This window comes from Pseudorasbora parva, chromosome 13 (genome assembly GCF_024679245.1).
Source record: "Pseudorasbora parva isolate DD20220531a chromosome 13, ASM2467924v1, whole genome shotgun sequence".
Taxonomy (NCBI): domain Eukaryota; kingdom Metazoa; phylum Chordata; class Actinopteri; order Cypriniformes; family Gobionidae; genus Pseudorasbora; species Pseudorasbora parva.
Window position 1 is genome coordinate 22309378 of NC_090184.1, and position 26682 is coordinate 22336059.

Genomic DNA, 26682 nt, shown 5'->3' on the forward strand with positions numbered 1-26682 from the left:
TATTTTCCCCCATCTAGTGGTGAAAAGGTATATGACCATCCAGTGAATATTAGTTTCTGTTTCTCTCAATTCCGATTTCGTTTAAACTCTTACGGTGGCCGATTTAGTCCAAGATTAACATGCCTTCCAGCTCGACCTCATCCATGAGTGTTCCTTCAGGTGATGAGGTTACTTTAGAATTCTATTATAATTTGCAGTTATTTAATTTGTAAGTAAACATGTAGTTTAAGACATCTATGTAAAATGAATAATAGTTTTACGTTTAAGTTATTTTTTTACCATTTCATTGCTAACATCAGCTATCAGGATCCCAAACGAATGGAAGCTAATCTTAGTAAAGTAACTTTTATCAGTGCTATCGTTATTTTGTATATTGTACGACATCACTAGTGTAAGGCAAAGTTTACATTGTAGGCTATATCATTTTCTCCATGAGCAGAGATCAGTTGATGTGACAGAGGTGCGAGGGAGAGCTAGAGGTAGAGGTTAATGTGAAAGGCGAAGCTTGAATTTATGGGTATGTCCCTCTTTGGCTAATGTACGTTCAAGATGGAGGGGCGACATGGCGACCGGCATTCGAACCCCCTCACCCGTATATACTTTCAATGGCATATTATAAACTTACGAGAATACTTTATTGCTTGTAAGAAGTAAATAAATATTAATGAGCACATATTTTTGAAAGAACTAAGTGTTTTAGCTAAGAATAAACTAAAAACGTTACACAGTGTAGCTTTAATGAAGTTCCAGCTCACGTGGGGAAGACATGTTCACTTCAGTTCACTGCAGGATTGTTTGTAAACAAATCTACGGTTGATGCTGGATTTGGATCTGACAGGTATGGTACAACACACTTATGTGAGTAAAACGTGTTTTTATATGTAATAATATTGCATTGTTATAGATCGTTTTGCTTATGTGTACGTGTCTAACAGAAACATACCTTTCGCACGCTGGACTCAGACACGTATGGGACAGGGCTTGCAAATCCCGGCAGGCCGATCAATCTCAGAATAATCTGTTCTTGATCTGCGCTGTTGTCTCTCGACTTGACTTTTGAAGGGTGGCGCACGTGTGTGTGTGTGCGCGAGCGGTTCGCGATTATATCGACCGATCGTTCGTATAAAAATTATAGTGCAATCAATCACGGGTGGATGAGAAATAAATAATTGTGTTTGTTTGATAAAGAAGTTTACGAGCCCTGTGATGGTCGCTGCTTTCAAAACAGTCTCTCCTCTCTCTCATGTGAACTGACAGGGGAGCTTAAGCTCATTAAATATGCAAATCGTATCTAATTCTAGCCATCCGCATTTACTTCCAAGTCTCCAGTGCAAACTAAAACAAGTTCAGTTATAGCCTACATAAACTATCATATTTTCTGCTTAACTTTTATTAGACTGCAGGTCGAAAGAAAAGTGCGTTGTTACACAGCACATTCTCTGCAGTCTGAGCGCGATGCGTGAAGGAAGTTCACTCTTTGGTATATTATCTGAGGTAAATCATTAGCACCATTTAAGGTATACAGTACATGTGTTTTCTTGAACTAAATGCATTAAAATCTGCTAAAACTTATACGTAGGCAGGTACTTTTCTGAAAAAGAGTGCTCCCGTGTTTCTCTCACTGTTTGGCAAGCACACCTTAAAATACCGCCATTTCAATAGAGAAGGGAACGCGCATCTCTTAAAGGGGCCACACTATATTTCTACTTGTGGTATATGGACCTCCTCCAGGAATGGTGTGGTACTGGTGCGCTCTAATGTTTCATACGAACTGTGCCCTGTTATGAACTAAACTGCCAGTGTAAAAACTCAGTTTATTTATATTCTTAAAATTAGAGAAATCACTGCTTATTCGGAATTTTTAAACTTAGGCTTAAGAGACATGAACTAGTTCTTTTAAAAACATCTCTGACCTTTAATACATGTCTAGTCTTCATGCTCTGAGTATGGTTTATCTAATAATAATATTTGTCCATACTCATGTTGATTAGAGTATTACATTTAAAACTTATATATTATATACGTATATATATATATACTAAAAGAAGTGTTTCAGGCCCTTCATAGATATGGCACATTTAAATTATGTTAATTTATGTTTAAATTATGTGTGTATATATATATATATATATATATATATATATATATATATATATATATATATATATATATATATATATATATATATATATATATATATATATATATATATATATATATATATATACTCCTAAACAAAAATCTTAAGACCAGGGGATTCATTGCAAGTTTTACACCTAACCGGGTTGTAAGTGCTGATTCAAAATGCCAAAAGAAGAAACAGGAGCAAGAGACAAAAAAATAGAGAGTAGGCAATTTATTGAAAACTGCATTTAAACTCAAACAGGCCGTTCATCAGCTGATCAAAAGTTTAAGACCATAGCCATAAAAAGGACAAATCTGCAAAAAAAATATGGCTTTAATGGCATTGTCCTTCAAGCAGTCATACTGTCAAGATCTCCTGATGGCAAAGGCAAAAAGGCTTTCTCTCTTTGAACGTGGCAGGATTGTTGAGCTGCACAAGCAAGGCCTTTCATAACGCGCCATCGCTACTAAGGTTGGACGCAGTAAGACAGCCATTTTACATTTCTTAAAAAATCGTTATGGGACAAAAAAGTCAAGTGGTAGACCCAAAAAGATTTTGCCTGCACAGCCGCAGGATCCGACGGGTTGTCCGTGAAGACACAGGTCGATCCTCAACCCAAATGAAGGCCCTTACTGATGCTTACTGCAGCCCAATAACCATAAGGCGTCATCTGCTAGAGAAGGGCTTCAATAACAAAAACCGTCTTCAAAGGCCACGTCGACACAAACTTGCCCGTTTAGAATTTGCAAGGGAGCGCCAAACATGGGACATTGAAAAGTGGAAAAAAGTTTTATTCTCTGACGAGGATTTTTTTAACCTGGACGGTCCCGATGACTTCCTATGTTACTGGCATGACAAGGAGATCCCACCTGAGATGTTTTCTACGCGGCACAGTGGAGGAGGCTCCATCATGATCTGGGGTGCTTTTTCCTTCAGTGGGAAAATGGAGCTTCAGGCTGTGCAGGGGCGTCAAACGGTGACTGGCTATGTGGATCTGTTGCAGCGGGCATCCCTCTTGACCGAGGGCCCCTGTCTGTGCGGTAATGCCTGGGTCTTTCAACAGGACAACGCTGCAATTCACAAAGCCCGCCTGACGAAGGACTTCTTCCAGGAGAATAACGTTGCTCTTTTGGACCATCCTACGTGTTACCGTGATCTAAATCCCATTGAGAACATTTGGGGATGGATGGCAAGGGAAGTGTACAAAAATGGACGTCAGTTCGAGACCGTCTTCTTGAAGCCATCTTCACCACATGGAGCAACGTTCCCACCAGCCTCCTGGAAACAGTCACATCAAGCATGCCAAAACAAGTTCCCTTTATCGAGGGAACTCGCACTGCGTCATCGTAGATGACACATCGGGGAACGCCCTCGGCGTGACGCTGCTGAGTTCATATCAAAAAAGTCCAATCTTGATTGGTGTTGCGTAATGACGTAACGAGTGACGGCATACCTGGAGGTATAAAGGGACGCCGGCACAAGCAAACGCAGCTTCCTGCTTTCAGCGGTCGCGCTCTGTGTTCTGTCTGTCTATTTGGTGTTGTTTGTCCCGTAGGGCTTATTATATCATTAGATATGGCGAGCGAGCAGTTTAGACGGTGTGTGCCTCCCTGTCCGCGCTTTATTTCGGGCACGGACACACACCAGCTCTGTGTGCAGTGTCTCGGCATGCAGCACGCCCGGGCCGCTCTCGAGGGAGCGGCTTGCGGCGAATGTGATAAGCTGCCGCTGAGAGTACTGCGCTCGCGGCTGGCGGTCTTTGACGAGGCCGGTCAGCCTCGCGAGCCTCGCGGTTCTGGGCCCGCTGTTGCCGAGGCAGAGCAACGCCGCAGGTCGTGGGGCTCGCAGCTGGATCTGTCAGCGAGATTAGGGAATGTTGAGGCATCTCTCTCTTCCTCTGACGATTCAGAGGATCTTCCGCCACGTGTGGAAGCCCGCGCTGCGGCTTCTTCCCGCGAGGCGGAGGATCAGGTGCTCATGCTGTCCGATTCCGAGGGATCGTTGACAATGAGCACCGAAGCAGGCGCAGTGGGGCAGTCGCCACCCCACTCGCAGGCTATGGAGGAGCTCGTGGAGGTCTTGACTCGCGCTGTGGCCAAGCTGAGCTTAGATTGGCCACAAGAGGAAGTGCACGTCCAGCCGCCAAGCAAGCTGGACGAGCGCTTCTTCAAGCGTCGAGCCCAGCCTCCACGCCGGGGTCTGCCGTTTTTCCCCGACCTGCACAGTGAGCTGTGTAGGGCGTGGGAGAAACCCTTCTCAGCACGTTTGACTACGCCCCCTGCACTTGACTTCGCTAACGTGCTGGGAGCGTCTGAGAAGGGATATGTTGCGCTGCCGAGGGTAGAAGAGGCGCTCGCGGGCCACCTCTCTCCCGAGACAGCAGCTTCATTGAAGACCCCGGCATTGCCCTCGAAACCATGCCGAGAGACTTCGAAGCTGGTGGCGAGGGCATATAGTGCGGCTGGTCGCGCTGGTGGGTGCCTGCACACTCTTGCGGTTCTGCAGGCCTACCAAGCGGACTTGCTGAAGGAGCTCGATGAGGGCGAGGGTCCCTCTCCGGAGGATGTGACTGAGCTGAGGAAGGCAGCGGATTTGTCTCTTCGTGTCACCAAACAAGCGGCCCGTGATATCGGCCGCTCCATGGCGGGTTTGGTGTGCGCGGAGAGGCATCTCTGGCTGAACCTGTCGGGGATCAGGGAGAGAGACAGACACTTTCTCCTTGATTCCCCGGTTTCGCCTTCTGGCCTTTTCGGCGGCGCTGTGAGCACCGTCGTCGAGAGGTTTCAGGAGGTGAAAAAGCAGGCGGCCGCTCTCAGCCAGTTCATCCCTCGCCGCTGGGGCTCCTCCAGCAAGGCTGCCTCGAGCGGGCAGTCTCGGCCAGCAGAGGGCTCCTCGCACCGTGAGGTGCAGAAGCAGAGCGTCGCTTCTCGTGCCCCTCCTGAGGGAGCTTGGCAGAAGAAGCGACGCTCTCGCGGGAAGTCTTCAAAGCCGAAGACCGACCTGAGGGAGGTTATTCAGGCCAAGAAGGCTTCCAAGCGGTCCTAGCTGCGGCAGGACCGCTGAGAGCTGTCCCCCACGGGGCGGAGCGACCGAGGTCGTTCTCCCCCCGAGGCTCTCGGGAAATCGATGTTGTGCTCTCGCAGTCAAAAGGGCTCCGGACCACGTCGTTTCCCCATGTTCGCGCGCGGCTCTGGCCAGCACATATAAAATCTGCGGCAGAGCAGCGACTGCGTTCACACACTGAAAATCTGCCTCGATTAGTCCCTGCCGGTTATCCGCTTCAGGGGGTCGAGGCAGAGGTTCGGTTGATACCCCAGACCAGCCTCGAGAGGTTGGTCCCCTTATCAGAGTATCTCGGCGCATGGTCATGCCTTCCGAATATCTCTGTGTGGGCCCTGCGCACTGTAGAACGGGGATACAGACTGCAGTTCAGAGTTCCCCCCCCGAAATTTGGGGGGATAGTCTGGACAGTGGTCGGTCCCGAGCAGGTGGGGGTAATGGGGCAGGAAGTACGCTCTCTGCTGGAAAAAGGGGCGATAGAAAGGGTCCCCCCGCCAGAAAGGGAGGTCGGGTTCTACAGCCGGTACTTCATAGTCCCCAAGAAGGATGGGGGGTTGCGTCCAATATTAGATCTCAGGCTTCTGAATCGGTCTCTGAGGAGATACAGGTTCAGGATGCTAACCATTCCTGTTATCGTGAGTCAGATCCAGTTCGAGGACTGGTTCGTCACGATAGATCTAAAGGACGCTTACTTCCATATTTCCATCCTTCCCAGTCACAGGAAGTTCCTGAGGTTCGCTTTCGGGGGCGAAGCGTTCCAATATCGGGTCCTTCCCTTTGGCCTAGCCTTGTCACCTCGCACCTTCACGAAGTGCATGGATGCAGCCCTGGCTCCGCTAAGACTCCAGGGCATCCGGGTACTGAATTATATCGACGACTGGTTGATCATGGCCAGGTCATACGATATGGCAGTTCAGCATCGAGATGCTGTTCTAGCACACATGAGGTGTTTGGGGTTGAGACTCAACGCGAAAAAGAGCACGTTGACGCCCTCCCAGAGAATTACGTTCCTGGGAATAGTGTGGGACTCGGTAACGATGCGGGCACACATGTCACCCGCACGTATCGAGACCATACGGGCGGAGGTCTCAAGTATAAGGTTGGGCCACAGCATCACTGTCAAACAGTTCCAGAGACTGGTGGGTCTCATGGCAGCAGCGTCCAGTGTGATTCCACTCGGCCTGCTCCACATGAGACCGCTACAGTGGTGGCTGAGAACCAAGGGGTTTTCTCCGAAGGGGAATCCCTTTCGTATGATCAGGGTAACGCGCAAATGCATTCGTTCCCTGGTTATATGGAAGAAACCTTGGTTTCTGTCCCTGGGGCTAGTATTGGGAGCATCGTGTTGCGGGAAAACCGTTTCAACAGATGCATCCCTTACTGGTTGGGGCGCGGTCATGGAAGGCCGAGGGGCGAGAGGTCCTTGGACAGCCCAGCATGCTTCATGGCACATCAACTGCCTAGAGATGCTGGCTGTCTGGAAAGCTCTGAGGAGTTTTCTCGAGGACCTTCGCGGCCACCATGTCCTGATACGATCCGACAACACTGCCGTGGTATCGTATCTAAATCATCAGGGGGGTCTGAGATCGCGCTCTCTGTACAGACTGGCGCATCAAGTCCTCCTGTGGTCCCACGGGAAACTGTCTTCTCTCAGGGCAGTTTATATCCCGGGGGACCAGAACCAGGGAGCAGACATCCTGTCGAGGCAGGGGCTGAGGCCCGGGGAGTGGCGTCTCCATCCAGAGGTGGTGGAGGCCATATGCGAGAGGTTCGGCCGAATGGAAGTGGATTTGTTTGCGTCTCGAGAGACGACCCACTGTCCACTTTGGTTCTCCCTCAGGCATCCGGCTCCGTTGGGCCTGGATGCCATGTCACAGGCGTGGCCGAGGCTGCGTCTGTACGCATTTCCCCCGATTGCTCTGCTCCCGGGAGTTCTGGATCGGGTTCGCCGGGAAGGCATTCGCCTGCTTCTGATAGCACCCCGGTGGCCGACCAGGGTATGGTTCTCCGACATTATGGACCTGCTAGACGACCTTCCATGGCAGATTCCTCTGAGGAGGGATCTGTTGACTCAGGCGGGGGGCTCGATATTTCACCTCCAGCCAGAGTTATGGAACCTGTGGGCTTGGCCCCTGAGGGGGCAGAGCTCATAGAGGAAGGGCTGTCAGCAGGTGTCGTGGAGACTATACTCAGCTCCAGGGCTCCTTCCACCAGGAAGCTGTACAACTTGAAGTGGAGAGTGTTCTCCATATGGTGTAGAGACCGTGAAGTAGACCCAGTGAACTGCGCTGTGGCTTCAGTACTGGAGTTTCTGCAAGATCGGTTTTCCGCCGGGCTTACCCCGTCCACACTTAAGGTGTATGTGGCAGCGATAGGAGCTTTCCACGCACCATTAGGTGAAGGACCTCTGGGGAGGCACCATCTGGTTGTACGGTTCCTCCGAGGAGCGCGGAGGATGAGACCTGTGGCTCGTTCTAGGATCCCTGCGTGGGATCTGGCAGTGGTTCTCGAAGGGTTGGTTGAGGCCCCCTTCGAACCGCTGGAGTTGGCTGAGGCCAAGAACCTCACGCTTAAGGTAGCTTTTCTCTTAGCCATCACCTCTCTGAGGAGGGTGGGGGACCTTCAGGCATTGGCAGTAACACCCAATTGCTTGGAGTTTGCCCCAGGCAACGTGAAAGCTATCTTGCGGCCGACCCCGGGATACGTCCCCAAGGTACCGTCTAATGCGGTACGGTCGGTGGTTCTCCAGGCTTTTCATCCCCCGCCTCATGTGACGGCAGATGAGGGCAGGCTTCACCTCCTCTGCCCGGTGCGGGCATTGAGGATTTATTTGGAGAGGTCTGCCCAGTGGAGGAAGTCAGACCAGTTGTTAGTGTGCTTTGGTCCACCTAGGAAGGGGCTGCCTGCAGCGAAACAGACAATTAGTAACTGGATTGTCCAGGCAATAGCAACGGCCTATCAGGTGCGCAACTTGCCTTCACCTATAGCCGTGAGGGCTCATTCTACCAGGGGCATGGCCTCCTCGGTAGCCCTCCTTTCCGGAGCTTCTCTGCAAGAGATTTGCGAGGCGGCTGGGTGGGCCACACCGCATACCTTCGTGAGGTATTATAGTCTGCACCTCCCGGTGACGCCAGGCGCTAGGGTGCTCGCCCCCTGATTATGCACTCCGGTTCATGTCATGGGGGCAAGATAGGCGAGGACTAGTGGGTACTCGTTCCCCGATGTGTCATCTACGATGACGCAGTGCGAGTTCCCTCGATAAAGGGAACGTCTCGGGTTATGAATATAACCCATGTTCCCTGAGAGGGAACGAGACACTGCGTCTCGTAGCCCCGCCTATCTACAGAGCGGCCCGCTTCATAGCAGTAAGCTGCGTTTGCTTGTGCCGGCGTCCCTTTATACCTCCGGGTATGCCGTCACTCGTTACGTCATTACGCAACACCAATCAAGATTGGACTTTTTTGATATGAACTCAGCAGCGTCACGCCGAGGGCGTTCCCCGATGTGTCATCTACGATGACGCAGTGTCTCGTTCCCTCTCAGGGAACATGGGTTATATTCATAACCCGAGACGTTTTTAAAGTGATCAACAAGAACGGTGTGGCTACTCACTACTGAGTACTTTTTTGACACTTTTAATACTGTTGTGCATTTATTTTTGGGCTATGGTCTTAAACTTTTGATTAGCCGATGAACGGCCTGTTTGAGTTTAAATGCAGTTTTCAATAAATTGCCTACTCTCTATTTTTTGTCTCTTGCTCCTGTTTCTTCTTTTGGCATTTCGAATCAGCATTTACAACCCGGTTATGATCCACAAGTGCGAAATGTGTAAAACTTGCAATGAATCCCCTGGTCTTAAGATTTTGTTCAAGAGTATATATATATATATATATATATATATATATATATATATATATATATATATATATATATATATATATATATATATATATATATATATATATATATATATATATATATATATATAATAATTGTGTTCAGTCAACCTAATATATTTAAAACTGATTTAAATAATTAATTTGTGTTAAAACTACATTAAATATTTGTGTTGACATAACTGGGCAGTGGATCTGTAGTTCCCAGCATGCTTTGCAAGGGACTAAATTATGACAGTAATTTTAGTGATTAAAGTGGTATTTTATGGTTTTCTGTAAAGGGAAAGATGTTGTTAGTTAATGTTAGTGTTGAATGGTCATATGTTGGACATTTAGAGGAGTTTCTGTAATGTTTTTGAATTCTGTGGTTACCATTATGCTGAATAGTGGTGCCTGGGCTTAGGCTGTGGTGATCTGCTCAGTGATCTATGCTAATGTCAGGTGTTACACCAGCCTTTTTTTTTCATTACATACATTGAGTATGATGATGAAATTCTGACACGTTCAAAAAAGACATGCTATAAGTATAAAAATATAATTTACACTGTTTTATATTCAATTGAGTTTGACCAAATCAATTACATTTCATTGCATGAAATAGATTTTTATGATTTGGGGCTACACATATTTATTGGATGGAAAACCTGCCCTCAATTAAATTGAGTCCAATGAGTAATTTTTGTGTGTGTGTGTATATATATACACACATATATACTTATTGTTATATTGCAGCAATTTGCTAAAATTTTAATTTAAAAAATTTTAAGATATTTTTTTTTTCTCATTAATGTACACACAACACCCCATATTGACAGAAGCACACATAATTGTTGACATTTTTGCAGACTTATTAAAAAAAGAAAAAAAAAGAAATATCACATGGTCCTAAGTATTCAGACCCTTTGCTCAGTATTTAGTAGAAGCACTCTTTAGATCTAATACAGCCATGAGTCTTTTTGGGAAAGATGCGTGGGGATCCTCTGCCATTTCTCCTTGTAGATATCTCCAGTTCAGTCAGCCATTTTCAGGTTTCTCCAGAGATGCTCAATTGGGTTTAAGTCAGGGCTCTGGCTTAGCCATTCAAGAACAGTCACGGAGATGGTTGTTGTAAAGCCACTCCTTCATTATTTTAGCTGTGTGCTTAGGGTCATTATTTTGTTGGAAAGTGAAACATCGGCCCGGTCTGAGGTCTTGAGCACTCTGGAGAAGTTTTTCGTCCAGGATATCCCTGTACTTAACCGCATTCATCTTTCCCTCAATTGCAACCAGTCGTTCTGTCCCTGCAGCTGAAAAACACCCCCACAGCATGATGCTGCCACCACCATGCTTCACTGTTGGGACTGTATTGGACCGCTGATGAGCAGTGCCTGGTTTTCTCTGCACATACCGCTTAGAATCAATCCCAGAAATGGTCCTCCAGGCCACTCTGCCATAAAGCCCCAACTGGTGGAGGGCTGCAGTGATGGTTTACTTTCTACAACTTTCTCCCATTTCCCAACTGCATCTCTGAAGCTCAGCCACAGTGATCTTTGGGTTGTTCTTTACCTCTCTCACCAAGGCTCTTCTCCCCTGATAGCTCAGTTTGGTCGGACGGCCAGCTCTTTGAAGGGTTCTGGTCGTCCAAAATGTCTTCCATTGAAGGATTATGGAGGCCACTGTACTCTTAGTGTAGCTTACCCTTAAGTGCAGCAGATTTTTTTTTTTTTTTTTTTTTTTTTTTTAACCATGGCCAGATCTGTGCCTTGCCACAATTCTGTCTCTGAGCTCCTCAGGCAGTTCCTTTGAATTCATGATTCTCATTTGCTCTGACATGCACTGTGAGCTGTAAGGTCTTATATAGACAGGTGTGTGGCTTTCCTAATCAAGTCCGATCAGTATAATTAAACACAGCTGGACTCAAATGAAGGTGTAGAACCATCTCTAAGATGATCAGAAGAAATGGACAGCACCTGAGTTAAATATATGAGTGTAATGGCAAAGGGTCTGAATACTTAGGACCATGTGATATTTAAGTTTTTCTTTTTTAATATATTTTTGCAAAAATGTCAGCAATTCTGTGTTTTTCTGTCATTATGGGGTGCTCTGTATACATTAACGAGAAGAAAAATTAACCTCAATGATTTTAGCAAATGGCTGCAATATAACAGAGTGAAAAATTTAAGGGGGTCTGAATACTTTCTGTTGCCACTGTATATTAGAACTCATCTCATGCTGATTGGATGATTTGATAGGTAATTTAAATGTGTTCCTCCCAAACTTTGTTTATAACATTTCTCCCCCTCCCCCTTTTTCCTTCAGTTTTGTTCACTTCAAATTAAATTTGGTGTTGAACCTGACTTTGGCCAATTCTCACATAAATTCTCTGTGATCATTGTTTGCTTTCATCCAGCGATGAGCATACGATTTTACAGTGGGCTCCACTTGAAATATTGTCAGAAGTTTTGCTCTTTGAACCTTTACACAAGACCGACCTCTGAAACCTATACCGTGGATTTGTGGCTTGAATAAAGCCCTTTGTGCTGTGTATTTTTTGGAAGGGGCAGCTATAAGGAAAAATCGTTTGATGTCTCTGAGTCATCCTGCATCCAGTCCCACACTTTCCCACACTTCCGTCTCACCCTGTTAATTCTTCACTCTTTTGAAGCCACTTTTCAAGTTGGAGAATAATAAATTGTACCTCCAAGCGAGGATCCACGCCTCCCCACTCCGATACCTGCTGTGATCACAGACTGTGCACTTTGGTGTTATTACTTTTCATGCTCTTATGTCTGTGTGAATGTCCAACTGCAATCTGTGAATCTGTGAAAAAGAACTGGGTTAAAAGGCACAAGAGGTAACCAGGTGCTTTATTGAAGATGTTTTCCGGCTAGCTTCCACTTGAATTGTACGCATTTGCTACAGAATAACACTTTTGTGGCTTTTAGTCCATGTCCATTAGTCCAAGATTTATTTTATTATCCTTCTAAAAGTTTAATACCATTAACAATATAATGTAGCAAAACATGTTCAAGGTTGTGTCACAATGTAGTTATGGTAAACTAAAAATATAAAATATTTTTTTATATTAATTTTATTTATTTTCGATAAATTGAAATAAAACTGAAATAGAATAAAATATAACTAGACAATAGTAGAGGGAAAAAACTTAAACTTAACTTACAATAATTAGAAAAAGTGCCTTGTCAACTAACAGAATATATATATGCACACATATTGCCAAATCATTGAATTCAGATATTCCAATCACTTCCATGGCCACAGGTGTATAAAATCAAGCACTTAGGCATGCAGACTGTTTCTAAAAACTTTTGTGAATGAATGGCTTCATTCTCAGGAGCTCAGTGAATTCTAGTGTGGGACTGTGATAGGTTGCCACCTGTGCAATAAGTCAATTTGTGAAATTTCCTCACTACTAAATATTCCACGGTCAATTGTTAGTGGTATTATAAAAAAATTGGAAGCATTTGGGAACAAAAGCAACTCAGCCATGAAGTGGTAGGCCATGTAAAATCACTGAGCTGACCCCGCTCTGTGATTCGATGAGTTTGGCAGTTGCCAGGAGAACGGTACTTACCTCACTGGATTGTGCCAAGTGTAAAGTGGTTATGGTGTGGGGTTGTTTTTCAGGGGTTAAGTTCCAGAGAAATGGTCAATAATTCCTATAAACACACTCGGAAACCTTGTGGCCAGCCTTCCCAGAAGAGTTGAAAATGTTTTTGGTGCAAAGGGTGGGCCAACTCCATATTAAACCCTACAGATTTTCGTCACACAGTTAGAGATGATCTTAGAAGTCGGGAATTTATCACAATCACACTGAGCATTTGCAAGCACCTGTAACCCTGGTAGGAGGAAATATCCATCCTCTAACTCTTCATCCCGATTCTGCTTCTCTGTTTGTGATCAAGCCGTTAAGTTCATTCCAGTGTGTACATTGTGTTTAGTAATCGTAGGTTTTGAAAGCGGTTGATTTTGGAGTTTTTTTGGCATCGCCGTATGTAAAAAGGTGCTTCCTGTTTGGTATCGCAGCTTAATGTCTAAAATGAAAACAGTCTCATTTGTTGTTGTTGCTCTGTACACATTCTATACACTGTGACTCCTGTAAAGGTTTTTATTTTATTTTTTATGGGTGCTTAGGTTTTTATACATTTATTACACAATTGAATTGTATAAACTCCTTATATTTGGTAATTTGGTGTCATTTTGGAACCTCCAATGATCCTTGCAGAAAATACAGTTTTGTGAGAATCAAAATGAGGTAAATGGTGTATGAATAATTTCATGATAAGTGTGTGATTAATCGCACAACAAAGGTGTGATTAATCGTGATTAAATGTAATCTATTGACAGGCCTAATATAGCCTAGAAATCTAGACGCACCCTAGCGGCAGCAAATTTAATCTGTCCGCAAGTGTCGTCTAGGAACTCTCAATACCCTTCTGAGCTGTATTCCTCACAATCTGGACGGGCTAATCACATCATGTATAGAGTTGGCGGGCGGGGCCATAATGACGACGGCCGAGTTGCGTTTGCATGCTTCTGTTGTCTAGTTAACACAGAAACTGGTGAACAGCGGCGGTCTTTCGAATCAGCTTTGACTGCGATTCTGGAAGACTTGGAGTTAAGCTTTTCTCTGAGAAAAGAACAAAGAACGACACTGAAGTCATTCTTAAAAAGGGAAGATGTGTTCGGAGTTTAGCCGACCAGATACGTTGAATGTTTAATCTATCAACAAGCTCTGTTTCACCTTCGTTGCTCTGGTTGGTTGTAGTGCTAACCTATCACGTGCAGAGGGAGTTTGAAAGACAACCGTTTATCCCGCCCCTCGGATTGAGCCCTGTCTATGGTGAGTTTCCACACCAAACATCTTGATGTGGGTCTGGCTTGTCAGGCTAGGCCTAATATACATTGACAGCACTAATTGATAAATTATACCTAAGTAAGCTAAAGGTCATTAAAAATATGTCTGTTATGTAAAATATAATCTATTATAGTATATATACTATTACAATTTTTATTATAGTATAGTATTAGTATTAAATATAGTATTTAATATACTTTTTTGTCCCTCTGCGATGTACCAAAAATGGTATTAAAAGCGTGAGAATATGTTGTCAAAAATGGCAAAATAGAGGCTTTAGAATCGGAAGCCTGCATTCACGTGTCGCATTACAAGGTTTAATGCTGCTCTCGCCTCATTTCACACAAACTCTGCGGGCCCATCAATGTTTACTGTTTTGTATGACTCTTTTAAGACGCCCTCAAATTTAAATGCCTTTTACAGTTATAGGAAAGATGTTTTAAACATAGTCAATAATGAATAAATGTTTAATGAGCCCTTTAACTTTGAATTCTGGTGGTTCTGCAAATAAACCTTTTTGCCTCAGGCTACAAGGACACTAATCACTGTGTTTGCAGACTACTGAGTGTAAAGTTGTTCAAATCTCGGTTTCCCTTGCTGCCTGTTTGAAATTTCAAAGCATTTCCATGAATGTGTTTTTCCTCTATTTCTCCACGTTGTCATGGAGATGAAATGTGTGTGTGTATATATATATATATATATATATATATATATATATATATATATATATATATATATATATATATATATATATATATATATATATATATATATATGATAGCGTGAATACTATATCTGGCGTCAAATTAACTGCTGTCAACTTTGTGACCCCCGTTTCATTCAAACTATGCCCAGTCAATCCAGTTCCCAAACCATAGATTTTAGGACTGTTGTTCTTCAGGGTGAGCTTTTTAAAGTCTACAGCAGATCTTCTTCTCCCCTCTTTGCTGCCATTTGTCGTCCTGATAAAACTGTCATCGCTCGCTCTGATATCTGACCTCTAGATTGACAGAGAACATAAAGTTGCCTTGTGCTAATATTTCGGTTTCTCTTTTTCTTCATAGAATCAAGGTTTCAGGCATTTCTCTCTGAATGATAGGGTCATATACAGTAAGGCAGGGAAAGTTTTTATATCCAAAAGCCGAACAATATAAATGTAAAGGTCAAGCATATTTCCCATTGTGAGTAGGAAGATATTTTTTATGCTGTCCCATGATTCACTCCACTGGTTCACTACTAGAGGTCAGTAAATATACAGCCACATTTGCAACTTTGGAAAAACTTTAAAACCTAAAACATACTCAAAAAAAGTGGTAACACTTAAAAATAACATTCAGTTATAAGTCACTTATAAGTTAATCATTAGGGATGAACAAATCATTTACAAAACATGACTATACATTGTTTTAGTATCATCTCAATAAACAGTGGTTAATCATGAACAAATGTAGGACAAACCATTAGTAAATGATGAGTGTATAATGTATTGATATATCTTTTAGTTATAAACTGGCCTGTGTTTTTAAAGGGGGGGGGGGGGGGGAATGCTGTTTCATGCATACTAAGCTATTTACACTGGATTCCCATCCTAAGTTTCAAAAACTAAGTTGGTCGTTTGATGGAGTATTTCTGTGTCCAAAATACTCCTTCCGGTTTCTCACAAGTTTCGGAAAGTTTTTTTTTTGAGTATGGGTCCGCTTGACGTCAACCGGTACGGCTTTTCTCTCGGAAGGGTGCGTGCATGACCAGAGCGAGAGAGCAAATGCATGCCCAAAAACACTGCAGTCACAGGACTTCACCAAATCAATAATGTCACCAAAGTGTGTTTTTGATGGAACAGTTCCGTACTCTATAGGTACTCAAGACGAGAATGAGATTGACATCCGCCCCCCCCCCCCCCCCCCCCCCCAAAAGGGATAGTTCACCCAAAAATTTAAATTTGATGTTTATCTGCTTACCCCCAAGGCATCCAAGATGTAGTTGTGTTTGTTTCTTCAGTAGAACACAAATGAAGATGTTTAACTCCAACCATTGATCGTATAATGCATGTAAATAAGTGTATTTCTATGAGAGCAACTATGAGAGTAAAAAACACATAGACATACGAATCCATATAAAACCCTGTGGCTCGTGGCGACACATTGATGTCTTAAGACACGAAAGGATCGGTTTCTGCGAGAAACCAAACAGTATTTGATTTTTGTTTTTTTACCTCATATCAGACGAATCTCATCTAGTATTCCCAACGCCATTACTTTCCCTGAAGAAGGTCAAAAAGCCGGCACAATCATAAGTATATTTACATAGATTCCTCGACCAGCACAAGCTCTAATGAGTAATAAATATATATATATATATATATATATATATATATATATATATATATATATATATATATATATATATATATATATTTGATCGCGCCACCTTCTTATGCGGAAGTAATGGAAAAATAAATACTAAATGAGTTTCGTCTGATATGAGGTAAAAAATAAATAAATAACAAATACTGTTCAGTTTCTCACAGAAACTGATCGTTTCGTGTCTTGAGACATCAATGTGTCGCCACGAGCCACAGGGTTTTATATGGATTCGTATGTCTATGTGTTTTTTACTCTTATAGTGGCTCTCATAGAAATACACCCCATTGACATGCATTATACGATCAATGGTTGGAGTTAAAAATCTTCATTTGTGTTCTACTGAAGAAACAAACACAACTACATCTTGGATGCCCTTGGGGTAAGTAGAGAAACTTCATTTTTTTCATTTATGGGTGAACAATCCCTTTAAAGACTGCTATTAAACTGCTATTGGGTCTACTATTAAAATTTTATTTATTATTATTTATTTATTTTTAAGTACATTTCATAATAAAAGTAAAAGTTTATTTTATTTTAGTTAACTCATCTGTTGCCAACATTACAAAAATTTAAGTTGTGCAAGAAAACAGCAAAGACAAAAGTATTATGACTAAAAATAATAATAATTGTTTGTACTCTATGCAAGAAAAAGTAGCACTGATTGTCAATGTTTCTGTTCTTTGTTGGTTTCGGTGACCTCCGTGTCACCTACTCAACATCAACCCTCCTAACAATGGCTGATCTACCGGTTCCCATGGAAGGCAGGCCCTGTACAAGATCTGTTGTGACACCACCCTCAAATGTGTTTTCCAGACACTTTTCTGTGTACCCTTTCCCGGAAAAGCCCTAAAAAGCGTGCAAATTTCCATACACATCAAGTAAACTCAAACTGAGCAGTGCCACAAACAATAGAATCATCAGCAAAGATCTGTGGCTCTTTAGAGATTCTACACTCCCAGATTCTGCTGCGGAATTCTTCAAGATTCTTCCTTCTCCACAACTGACATGGAACTTTAAGTGGGGTAATGACAAGCGGGAAAGCCGCCACTGCAGAAAGCAGCTGTCTACATGCCGTAGGTTGTGTGGGCTGCCTGCTCGGAGCGAGCGCTGAGGTGTTGTCATCGAGGATCTCGGATGAGTGTCAAAACACCAGCTTCCAGATTCCTCTCAGTTCGCGGCATATTATTTTTATATATAGTTTGTATCCCAGTCTTTGCCTCACCGAAGGCTTTGGCAAATTTGTCCACAGTGTGACAGATGTTCTAGACGTCTCCTCCCCGAGACGGACTCATGCTTCCGCTTCTACGCTGATGCCTTCTTGAGTTTCTCATCAGCCACCCGTGGAGATTCCTGCATGTGGGATTGGGCTTTTGATATTGAGATTACTCTGACTAATTGGCTCCTTTACGAACCTCCTCAAAATTTTCCAGGCTGTAATTTTGCTTTGCCTGTAAACACTGTAGCAGTCCTGGTTCATGCAACAGTTTTAACGTATATGAAATTGTGTTTCGTCATTAGTGTTAGTCCGAGCACAATTCCGTCTCTTAGTCTACCTACAGCGCTCGTATGTGCCTGTCTCCTCTAATTTGTCCAGCCCTTCATCCCAAGACAAGCCTCTTCCTCCACCTACCAGGCATTGTGATATTCTTGAGCGCTTGTCTTTGTGTCCACTTGTCTTCCATTTGGCCTCATTAGGAATCAACCATCAGCTGTCCTCTGTTTGTGTCTCGAGACCTTCGTCTGTCTTCAGACTCTGATCTTTCTTGGCCTCGTTGGCATCCTCAGATCTAAGTGGAGAATGTTGGACATCTAAAATGTCATAAGAAACAGAAACCGTCTGAGGCTTTCTCCCCTTTTTTGTAACCGCATGCTGTTGTGCGCAAGCTAAATGTTGCAATTGTTTACATCTTAATCCCAGTTCTGCTTTAATTCTGGGAGGTATTATGGTATAATTAGATATTCAAAATTGGGATTTGTGTCACTGTGGCTCTGATGGGTTTGAATGATGATTAATTGTACTCAAAACTCCAGTGGCCGACGTAATGCAAGCCTCGCGCTGCCGTTGATTATGTAGCCATGTTTATATTTTAAGAATTAGATGTGTAATTGATATGCCATATGCTACCTGAACCCAACGTACCCTAAAATCTTAAAAGCAGAGAATTGGGATTGAGTATGGTTACACTGTTTGACAGCTCGGAAGATAGGAAAACGCTTGCTCCTGCAACTTATATTGATTCAAGCTAATTTTTTTGTTGCACTTTTTTTGAGAGGCGGCTTCATAGACAAAAAGTTTTTGAGATGTTTTTTTTGCTGGGTGCTTGACACTGGCACAATGAGTTGCTCTATATAAATACCGAATTTTAAACATACAAGATGTTAGATAATCTTAAGATGGTCACTTTTCTAAATACCAACTCTTATCTCTTTTTTTTCTGACCTTATCAAATTGGTGATGTTTTACGTCCAAATAGATTTGTGTGTCGTAAACAGGCTTTTCACTGAATATATCTCATTTCCATTTTCTGTATCGCTCTGTATCATTCGCTATTGTTTTGGCTTGCTCCAGTGACTGGGGTAGTTGAGGCCAGTTTCGACGAAAGAGCATCCGGACCATCTCCTTTCAGTTTATGGCTGTTTGTGAAATGTCTGGATGCGCGTAGAGCCATGTCCCCGGCTTTCTCTCCCCCTTGCGTTCGAGTCAACCTTTGCAAACGAAGGGAAGTCTTCATTAAATGTGGCAATCGGTTCCACAAGATTGATGCCAACCTTTTAAAAATTCACCATTGGGCCGAATTGAACACGGGCAAATGCTGATGCAGATGAACAGGGAGAAGTCGGCCCCATCGAGAGAAATAAATCTGAGTTGCAGGCTTCAGTTCATAAATACCACAGGCTGTCAGGAAGCATGTTTTATTGCCCCTGATAGAAATTACTGCATTTATTTATCTCATCACACCTGATAGAAATGCAGAATAGCCACTCACGGCAGACCTGTCTTCAGTTTACTCGTGAGTCGAAAACTGGAGCTGACCCACGATTTCCATTCATTTATTCAGATGAATATGTACAGTTGATCCCTGGTGGACAGTGTTTGACTAAAAAGAAGTGTTTTCAGAAAGGATAGATGACTGTGTTTTGCTAATTTAGCATTTGCCTTTGCATAGCGGGTTTCTACCACAAAGTAACCAACTAGATTTGAATTTGCATCCTTTACCCGGCCCGAGCACTTCAACCATTTCATCTATTTATTTCAGAAATACCCCTCCTCCGTTTTCAACATCTAGGCATCTCCTGCTTTGCATTGATATCACATTTCAGAAGCTTTTCCAACATCCACTTCTGCACTTACCCTCCTAACTTACTCTCAAACTCTAGATTCTCCCACCGCCTAAATGACATCTTACTCCCCTTGGCGGTGTCACTTTGCTCCTAATCTTCTTCCAAACATGACTCCGTCTGACTTTAATGCATCTGATGCATCCTGTAACCTGTTGGAGATGCTCATTTGGTCTTCAAAGCATGTCTAAAGCAGAATTATGCAGCGCTCCTGATGCAGAGAGACTCAGGCAGCGTGGCACTGAATTTATTGATTCCCGCGAGTGAGTCAGAGAGTGTAATTCACCAGCGCCTGATTGATGAGGAGAGCAAGTTCAAACTGTCCATGAAGTGCAGCGCACGCTATTTTTGCTCTTCCCCAAAACTTTGATATGGTTAAGCAGTTTGACTTGAGACCAGCAGAGGCTTCCTTAGTTTATATGCGAAATGTTTTTTTGTTTTTTTTGTCTTCTAGTTGTTATTTATTTACATTATAAAAAATATTTTATAACACATTGCATTTAGTTAGATATAAATGTAGTAGGACATTTGGTACATTTAAAAACAAGTATTTTAATATAAAATATAAAATATATTTAATTATAAAAATTATTATTTTTATTATTATTAATTATTATTATTATTATTATTATTATTATTATTATTATTATTATTATTATTATTACTACTACTAATGTTGTTATTTACATAGTTGTATTCATCACATTTCATTATTGTGAATTCTAGGTTGGATTTTGATCAAGTAATTTGGTTTGCAGAATGTTAAGCATTGTTACCGTAAATCATTAGATTCATTGGCACTCCTAAAATGAATCCAGTTTGATACTCCAAGGAAATGAAAAAGTCCAACACTTTAGCTGTCTACGCAGAGGGGAGAGAGAGAGAGAGAGAGAGAGAGAGAGAGAGAGAGAGAGGGGGGGGGGATTACTGATTTGCGGAGAGCATAAAGGGTTACACTTTATTTTAAGGTTTCATTGTTACAGTGTAATTTTACAATGATCAGGCATAACATTATGACCTAATATTGTATTGGCCCCCCTTTTGCTGGCAAAACCGCCCTGACCTATCAAGGCATGGACTCCACTAGACCCCTGAAGGTGTGCTGTGGTATCTGACACCAAGATGTTAGCAGCAGATCCTTTAAGTCCTGTAAGTTCCAAGGTGGGGCCTCCATGGATCAACTTGTTTGTTCCCATACACAACAAACTGAGATGCACTGTTTATTCGGACACCTTTCTATCAGAACCAGAATTTAATTCTTGAGCAATTTGAGCTGCAGTAGCTCGTTTGTTTGATCGGACCACATGGGCCAGCCTTCACCCCCCCCCATGTGCATCAATGAGCCTTGGCCGCCCATGACCATGTCGCCGGTTCAACACTGTTCCTTCCTTGCACCACTTTTGATAGATACACCACAGACCAGGAACACCCCACAAGAGCTGCAGTTTTGGAAATGCTCTGACCCAGTTGTCTAGCCATCACAATTTGGCCCTTGTCAGATTTGCTCAAGTCCTTACGCTTGCCCAATTTTTCCTGCTTTTACAGTTCTCAAGTCACCAGTACACTGAACTGATGCGAACATATGAGTGAATGAGCTGTTAACTTGAGGGGTGAAATACATTTTTATGGCTTCTCATGGTTTATGTAAAAGGTGAGTTGATTTAAGGATTAGTTTATTCACTACATGCTTTAAACATGTAAAGCATCCACATTCACGTTTTTATTTGATGCTTTAATAATAGAATTGCATATATGTGACATTGTGTGATTATGTAAACAATGGTGAATTGGGTTTTAAACCAGTTAATTGAAGTAAACTGTCCAAAAGAACCAGTTTGCAGAAAATAATTGGATTTCCCTCCACTAGTGTGTGTGTTTGTGAGTGGTCCTGGTAAACTCTACATTATAGGGAAAACATTTCTGCACAAAGATGGCAATATCTGGAATCTGTGTTAGGTTATGGGGTAGATTTAGGGTTAGGGGATAGAAGATAATAGGGGATAATATAGTTTGTATAGTATATAAGACCCATAAAACATGGAAAGTGTGTGTGTGTGGGGGGGGGGTGATTTTGTGACATATGAGGACACAAATGTGTATAATGACATGGGTATGACACAGGTATTACACAAGGAGAGGGTGAAATATGAGGACATTGGCCATGTCCCCACTTTTCAAAATGCTTATAAATCATACAGGATAAGTTTTTTTAGAAAGTAAAAATGCAGAATGTTTCCTGTGATGGGTAGGTTTAGGGGCAGGGGCAGTAAGGGGATAGAAAATACGGTTTGTACAGTATAAAAACCATTACACCTATGGAATGTCCCCATATTTGTCACAAAAACAAACTTGTGTGTGTGTGTGTGTGTGTGTGTGTGACCTGGTATTCCCTACGTTATGGGGACAAAATGTCCCCACAAAGATGGCAATATCCGAAATCCTTGTCCTTGTGGTGACATTTTTAGGTCCCCATGAGGAAAACATCTTATAAATCACACAGAAGGAGTTTTTTTGAGAAAGTAAAAATGCAGAATGTTTCCTGTGATGGGTAGGTTTAGGGGCAGGGGCAGTGTAAGGGGATAGGATGTACAGTTTGTACAGTATGAAATCCATTAAGCCTATGGAAAGTCCCCATAAAACATGGAAACACGACGTGTGTGTCTGTGTGTGTGTGTGTGTGTGTGTGTGTGTGTGTGTGTGTGTGTGTGTGTGTGTGTGTGTGTGTGTGTGTGTGTGTGTGTGTGTGTGTGTGTGTGTGTCTTATACCATACTGGCTTAGGAAACCCGTCTTATTACCATGACTCCATGACAACCGCTCACAGGCACCTAAGAGCCACAGACATGGGAGAGAAAATGGGAGGTTAATGATCAGATGGAGTCAGTGATTCACAGTAGTTAAAGATGGCAACCCACCATCAATGATTCCTATTACATTGATAATATATTTATATTATAGGGCTTTTTAAAGAGCTGATTAAGGTGTGCACCGCAGTGTTGCAGTGATGTAGTCCTGGTAAAGTATGCCAGATCTCAGCAGTTTGATGCGTTGTTCACAACTTAGCACTTTGAAGACACTTTGAACTACACTGTGTAAATTGCATTCATGACAGATTTTGCGGGATGTGTTAGCATTTTTACCCAAATCGCATAATTCCTTTATATTCCCCCAGGCTGCAAATAAACAGTCCTGTCATTGAACAATGATTCTAGAAAGCAAAGTTTTCATTATATCATTGTCTGTGAGATCTTCTAGAATCATTATTTCATTATTTCCACATTGTCATTGTTTTTCTGCCTCTCTTTCCTAGACAATTCCCGGAGTCTCCGGTCTCCAGTCCTACTAAAAAGAACATCGTCAGGCCAGATTATGAACACCAAATCCACAACATCTACACCAAATCAGGTCAGTCCCTCCCCAATGTAACTTATCTCGAGAGTTCAGCATTCATTGTGTCGACACTTTGTTGGAGTTTACAGCATCCCTACACAACCTTCCATTGACTGGAATTTCAGTTTTGTGACATCCCTAGGATTATTGCTAAAATTTGGGTGAAAACGAACGACAGAGTCACACCATGACGTGTGCACTATGCAAACATTAGAATAATGAGATTTGTGTGCTTCAGGAAATCCCACTGGCCATCTCCATCCTGCAGACCTGTCTTTCAGGTCCAAAATATAACTGAGTTTGGGCTGTGCAGGCATGCTTGTGTGCTTTTTTTCTGGCTGGAGAGAGACACCATGTGGTGAGGATGAGCCAATCTATAGTACAGATAAAGAAATTCCTCTACTAAGGTACACCCAGGTCCAAAAGTAGCATTTGGTCACACCTGTGGTGTGAATTTACCAGCCACGGATATTTCACACTTTTTATGCAGTATGAAAGTATTTTGAATGCATGAATAATGCCTTGCAATTCACCTTATAATGCATTGTATGGTCTCGTGAATAATAGTGACCACAGTTATTATATATTAATACTTATGTTAAGCCTTTAGAATGTAGAATGCATTAAAACACACAACAGACAACCAATCTCAGATGTAACAAGGAATCTGCACATATTATAAAGCATTTGGTTTCAATTATTTATTGAAACCAAAATATATAATGCATTATAATGTACATTATGAATACCTTTATAATCCATTATACATATATGCTTTAAGTAATGTGTGTCTATATATATTAGGTTATTCAGTTACATGTATTATTGATAAACTTTGCAGTTCATATTCTATATCACTAGAAGCAATCATATTCTTTGTTTTAATGGCTTAATGTGAGGAATATTCCACATATATATCCACATGAAGATCTTGCTTAGATGTGTTTTTTATATACAGTTTATATAAAATGCGTTGCATGTCTTTGACCCTCATTGGCTCATTTGATATGCTTTTTTTTTGATGGTCTTTGTTACTTACTAAACATATAAATACTTTAAGAATTAACCATACCTCAAATGTTCGTACTGTGTCCATTATTTAAAAAAAAAAACGTTTTTTGCTCCCATAAATTAGTGTATTTTCAACCTCTTTGATTTTAACACCGCATTAAAGACTTCAGTCAGCCATGTATAGATGTTATGCATACTGTAATTGCATGATTACAGGCGGGCTGATCATATCAAGGTTTCAGTGGTTAAAATAAGTGACTGACACATTAAACTCTGCCACTTGCCTTTGACGTGGTTAAAGTGACAGAAGATTGACTTGTTCTCAAGTGAGGCCAATGAGAAAGGAAAGGTTCTGTCAGCATGAAGGCTGATGCATTTTGGTTCCCTGTCGCCATGGTAATGCCATTTGACTGACAGACAGACACATTCTCTGCCACCAATCATCACTCTGTCACCACAAGTAGTGTGTTCTATTGATCCTCCTTTAGCATCGTCTCTGTAACCGTCAGTAACTATGTTTACAGACGAGTTCAGTATGTGGTCTAGTTATAGAATGGATATATTGGTATTTTTATTGAATGGAAATAGTAGAGAGGGGATGTGAATCAACATTTCTGGAGGATTCACACACACACCACAATGGCATAGCTCTGACAATGTTTTTTTTTTTTTTTTTTTATAAGGTGTGTGTGTGGGGGGGCATGTTTTTGTGACATATGAGGACCCTTATGTGTATAATGACATGGGTATGACATAGGTATTACAGGAGAGGGTGAAATATGAGGACATTGTTCATGTCCCCGTTTTTCAAAATGCTTATAAATTAAGGTTAGAAATAATTAGAAAGTAAAAATGCAGAATGTGTCCTGTAATGGGTAGGGGCAGGGGCAGTGTAAGGGGATAACATTTAATGTTAAAATTATCATCTTTTACAATAGGTAAAACGGGGCTAAAGGCAGAGCTTAAGAAAAAATCAGCTTGTTTTCACTACTCCCATAGTGTATGATTGCAGATTTTTTTTTTTTTATTAAGCATTTGAGCAACAGAATTTGTGTGAAAATAAATCATAAAAGTGTTTGTTTGTTTGTTTGTTTGTTTGGTTAAAGATCTTATAAATGTATGAGTTGGCGGGGGGGGGGGGGGGGGGGCCTTTTACCCCACATACAGGGTAAAAGGCTCACCAGCATGGGGCAAAAGGGACAAAATACTTTATCAAAATTATGAAATGTGTTTTTAATAATGTCTAAGTGAACACTTGTTCAAAACAATCACTTTAGCAAAGTCTGTATTATGTTTGGTCTATGTTGACACCTAAAAATACAGAAATAAAATGATTTTAAAAAGTAAAGATTGTGAAAGCATTGAATGAGATCCCATAGTAATTTAGTATAGCTTTACATAAGTAACAATATTTGATTATATGATATGGTTAATATCCTATTTTTTTTAAAATATGATGATTTCATTAAATGGTTTAACTCTTAAGCGGACACCTAACTTGATATATGAACTTACCATCTGAACTTAACCATATAATAAAAAATAAAAGTCAGCCAGCTGTTTATTATCATGTAATTATTGTGCCTTTTTACCCCAAATAAAATACATTTACATATTTTTCCGTTATTGATAATCTGTTGCTTTTAATTAATTACAAAACTAAAAATCATTAACAAGACCTTTTTCTCAAGATATACTCAATCATTTTATAGATGCTACATAAATCTACAGAATAAAATAAAATTAAAAAACATTAAATTTACCGCAGAATCATCTTTGCGTTGTCTGTGATCGCGTCGAGGATCAGCCAAATTCCCATGTGCATCGTCCAAAGTGTTTGTTAAGAAAAGCTCTGAGCAGAATTTGTGTGCCATCTGTTGGTTTAAAAGAGAATAAAGTCAAATATGCCTTTTACCCTGGTGTGCCCCATCTAGTCTATCTATCTATCTATCTATCTATCTATCTATCTATCTATCTATCTATCTATCTATCTATCTATCTATCTATCTATCTATCTATCTATCTATCTATCTATCTATCTATCTATCTATCTATCTATCTATCTATCTATCTATCTATCTATCTATCTATCTATCTATCTATCTATCTATCTATCTATCTATCTATCTATCTATCTATCCATATATACATGCACACACACAACCCCTATTATTATTATTATTGCTGTATTGTTGTTTAAAATCTTATTTGAATTTCTTCATTAATTGAGTTGTGAACTGAGGAGCAAATGTGGGGTTTCGAACAGACAGCTGGATTTACCTTAATTGTTGGGGACTCCGCATACACGCATATGCGAATATACGTATGTGCGTGGATGTTGACAGCTGGCCAGGTTCGAGCAGGGCTAAAACCATGTGCGCTCTGTCAGGCTCGTAGCACCAGCTCTTTCAGGATTGATGAATTGCCTGCTTTCTTGATTAAACCTTCCGTCACTTTCCAACAAAACACACACATGCAAAAAAAAAAAAAAAGAATAGAAAAACGGACCAGCGCATTAAAGACTAGCCCAGCGTAGGAGACTCGACATGTCTGGGAATCTGTCATTGTCAGCCACCTTATGTGTGGATTTGAGGTGCAGGTGCTTTGACATTTATTACCAGAGTATTAAAAACTAATTCACG

The 26682-nt window shown here is 41.7% G+C and overlaps 1 protein-coding gene across 1 annotated transcript in view; it reads left to right on the forward strand.

The window, feature by feature from the left end:
• Nucleotides 1–26682, forward strand: part of mvb12bb (multivesicular body subunit 12Bb) — a 160698-nt gene that overhangs the window by 33224 nt on the left and 100792 nt on the right. The window contains exon 7 of the mRNA XM_067412592.1: nt 22950–23044. Within this exon, the coding sequence (XP_067268693.1) occupies nt 22950–23044 (95 nt within the window). The remainder of the gene's footprint in view (nt 1–22949; nt 23045–26682) is intronic.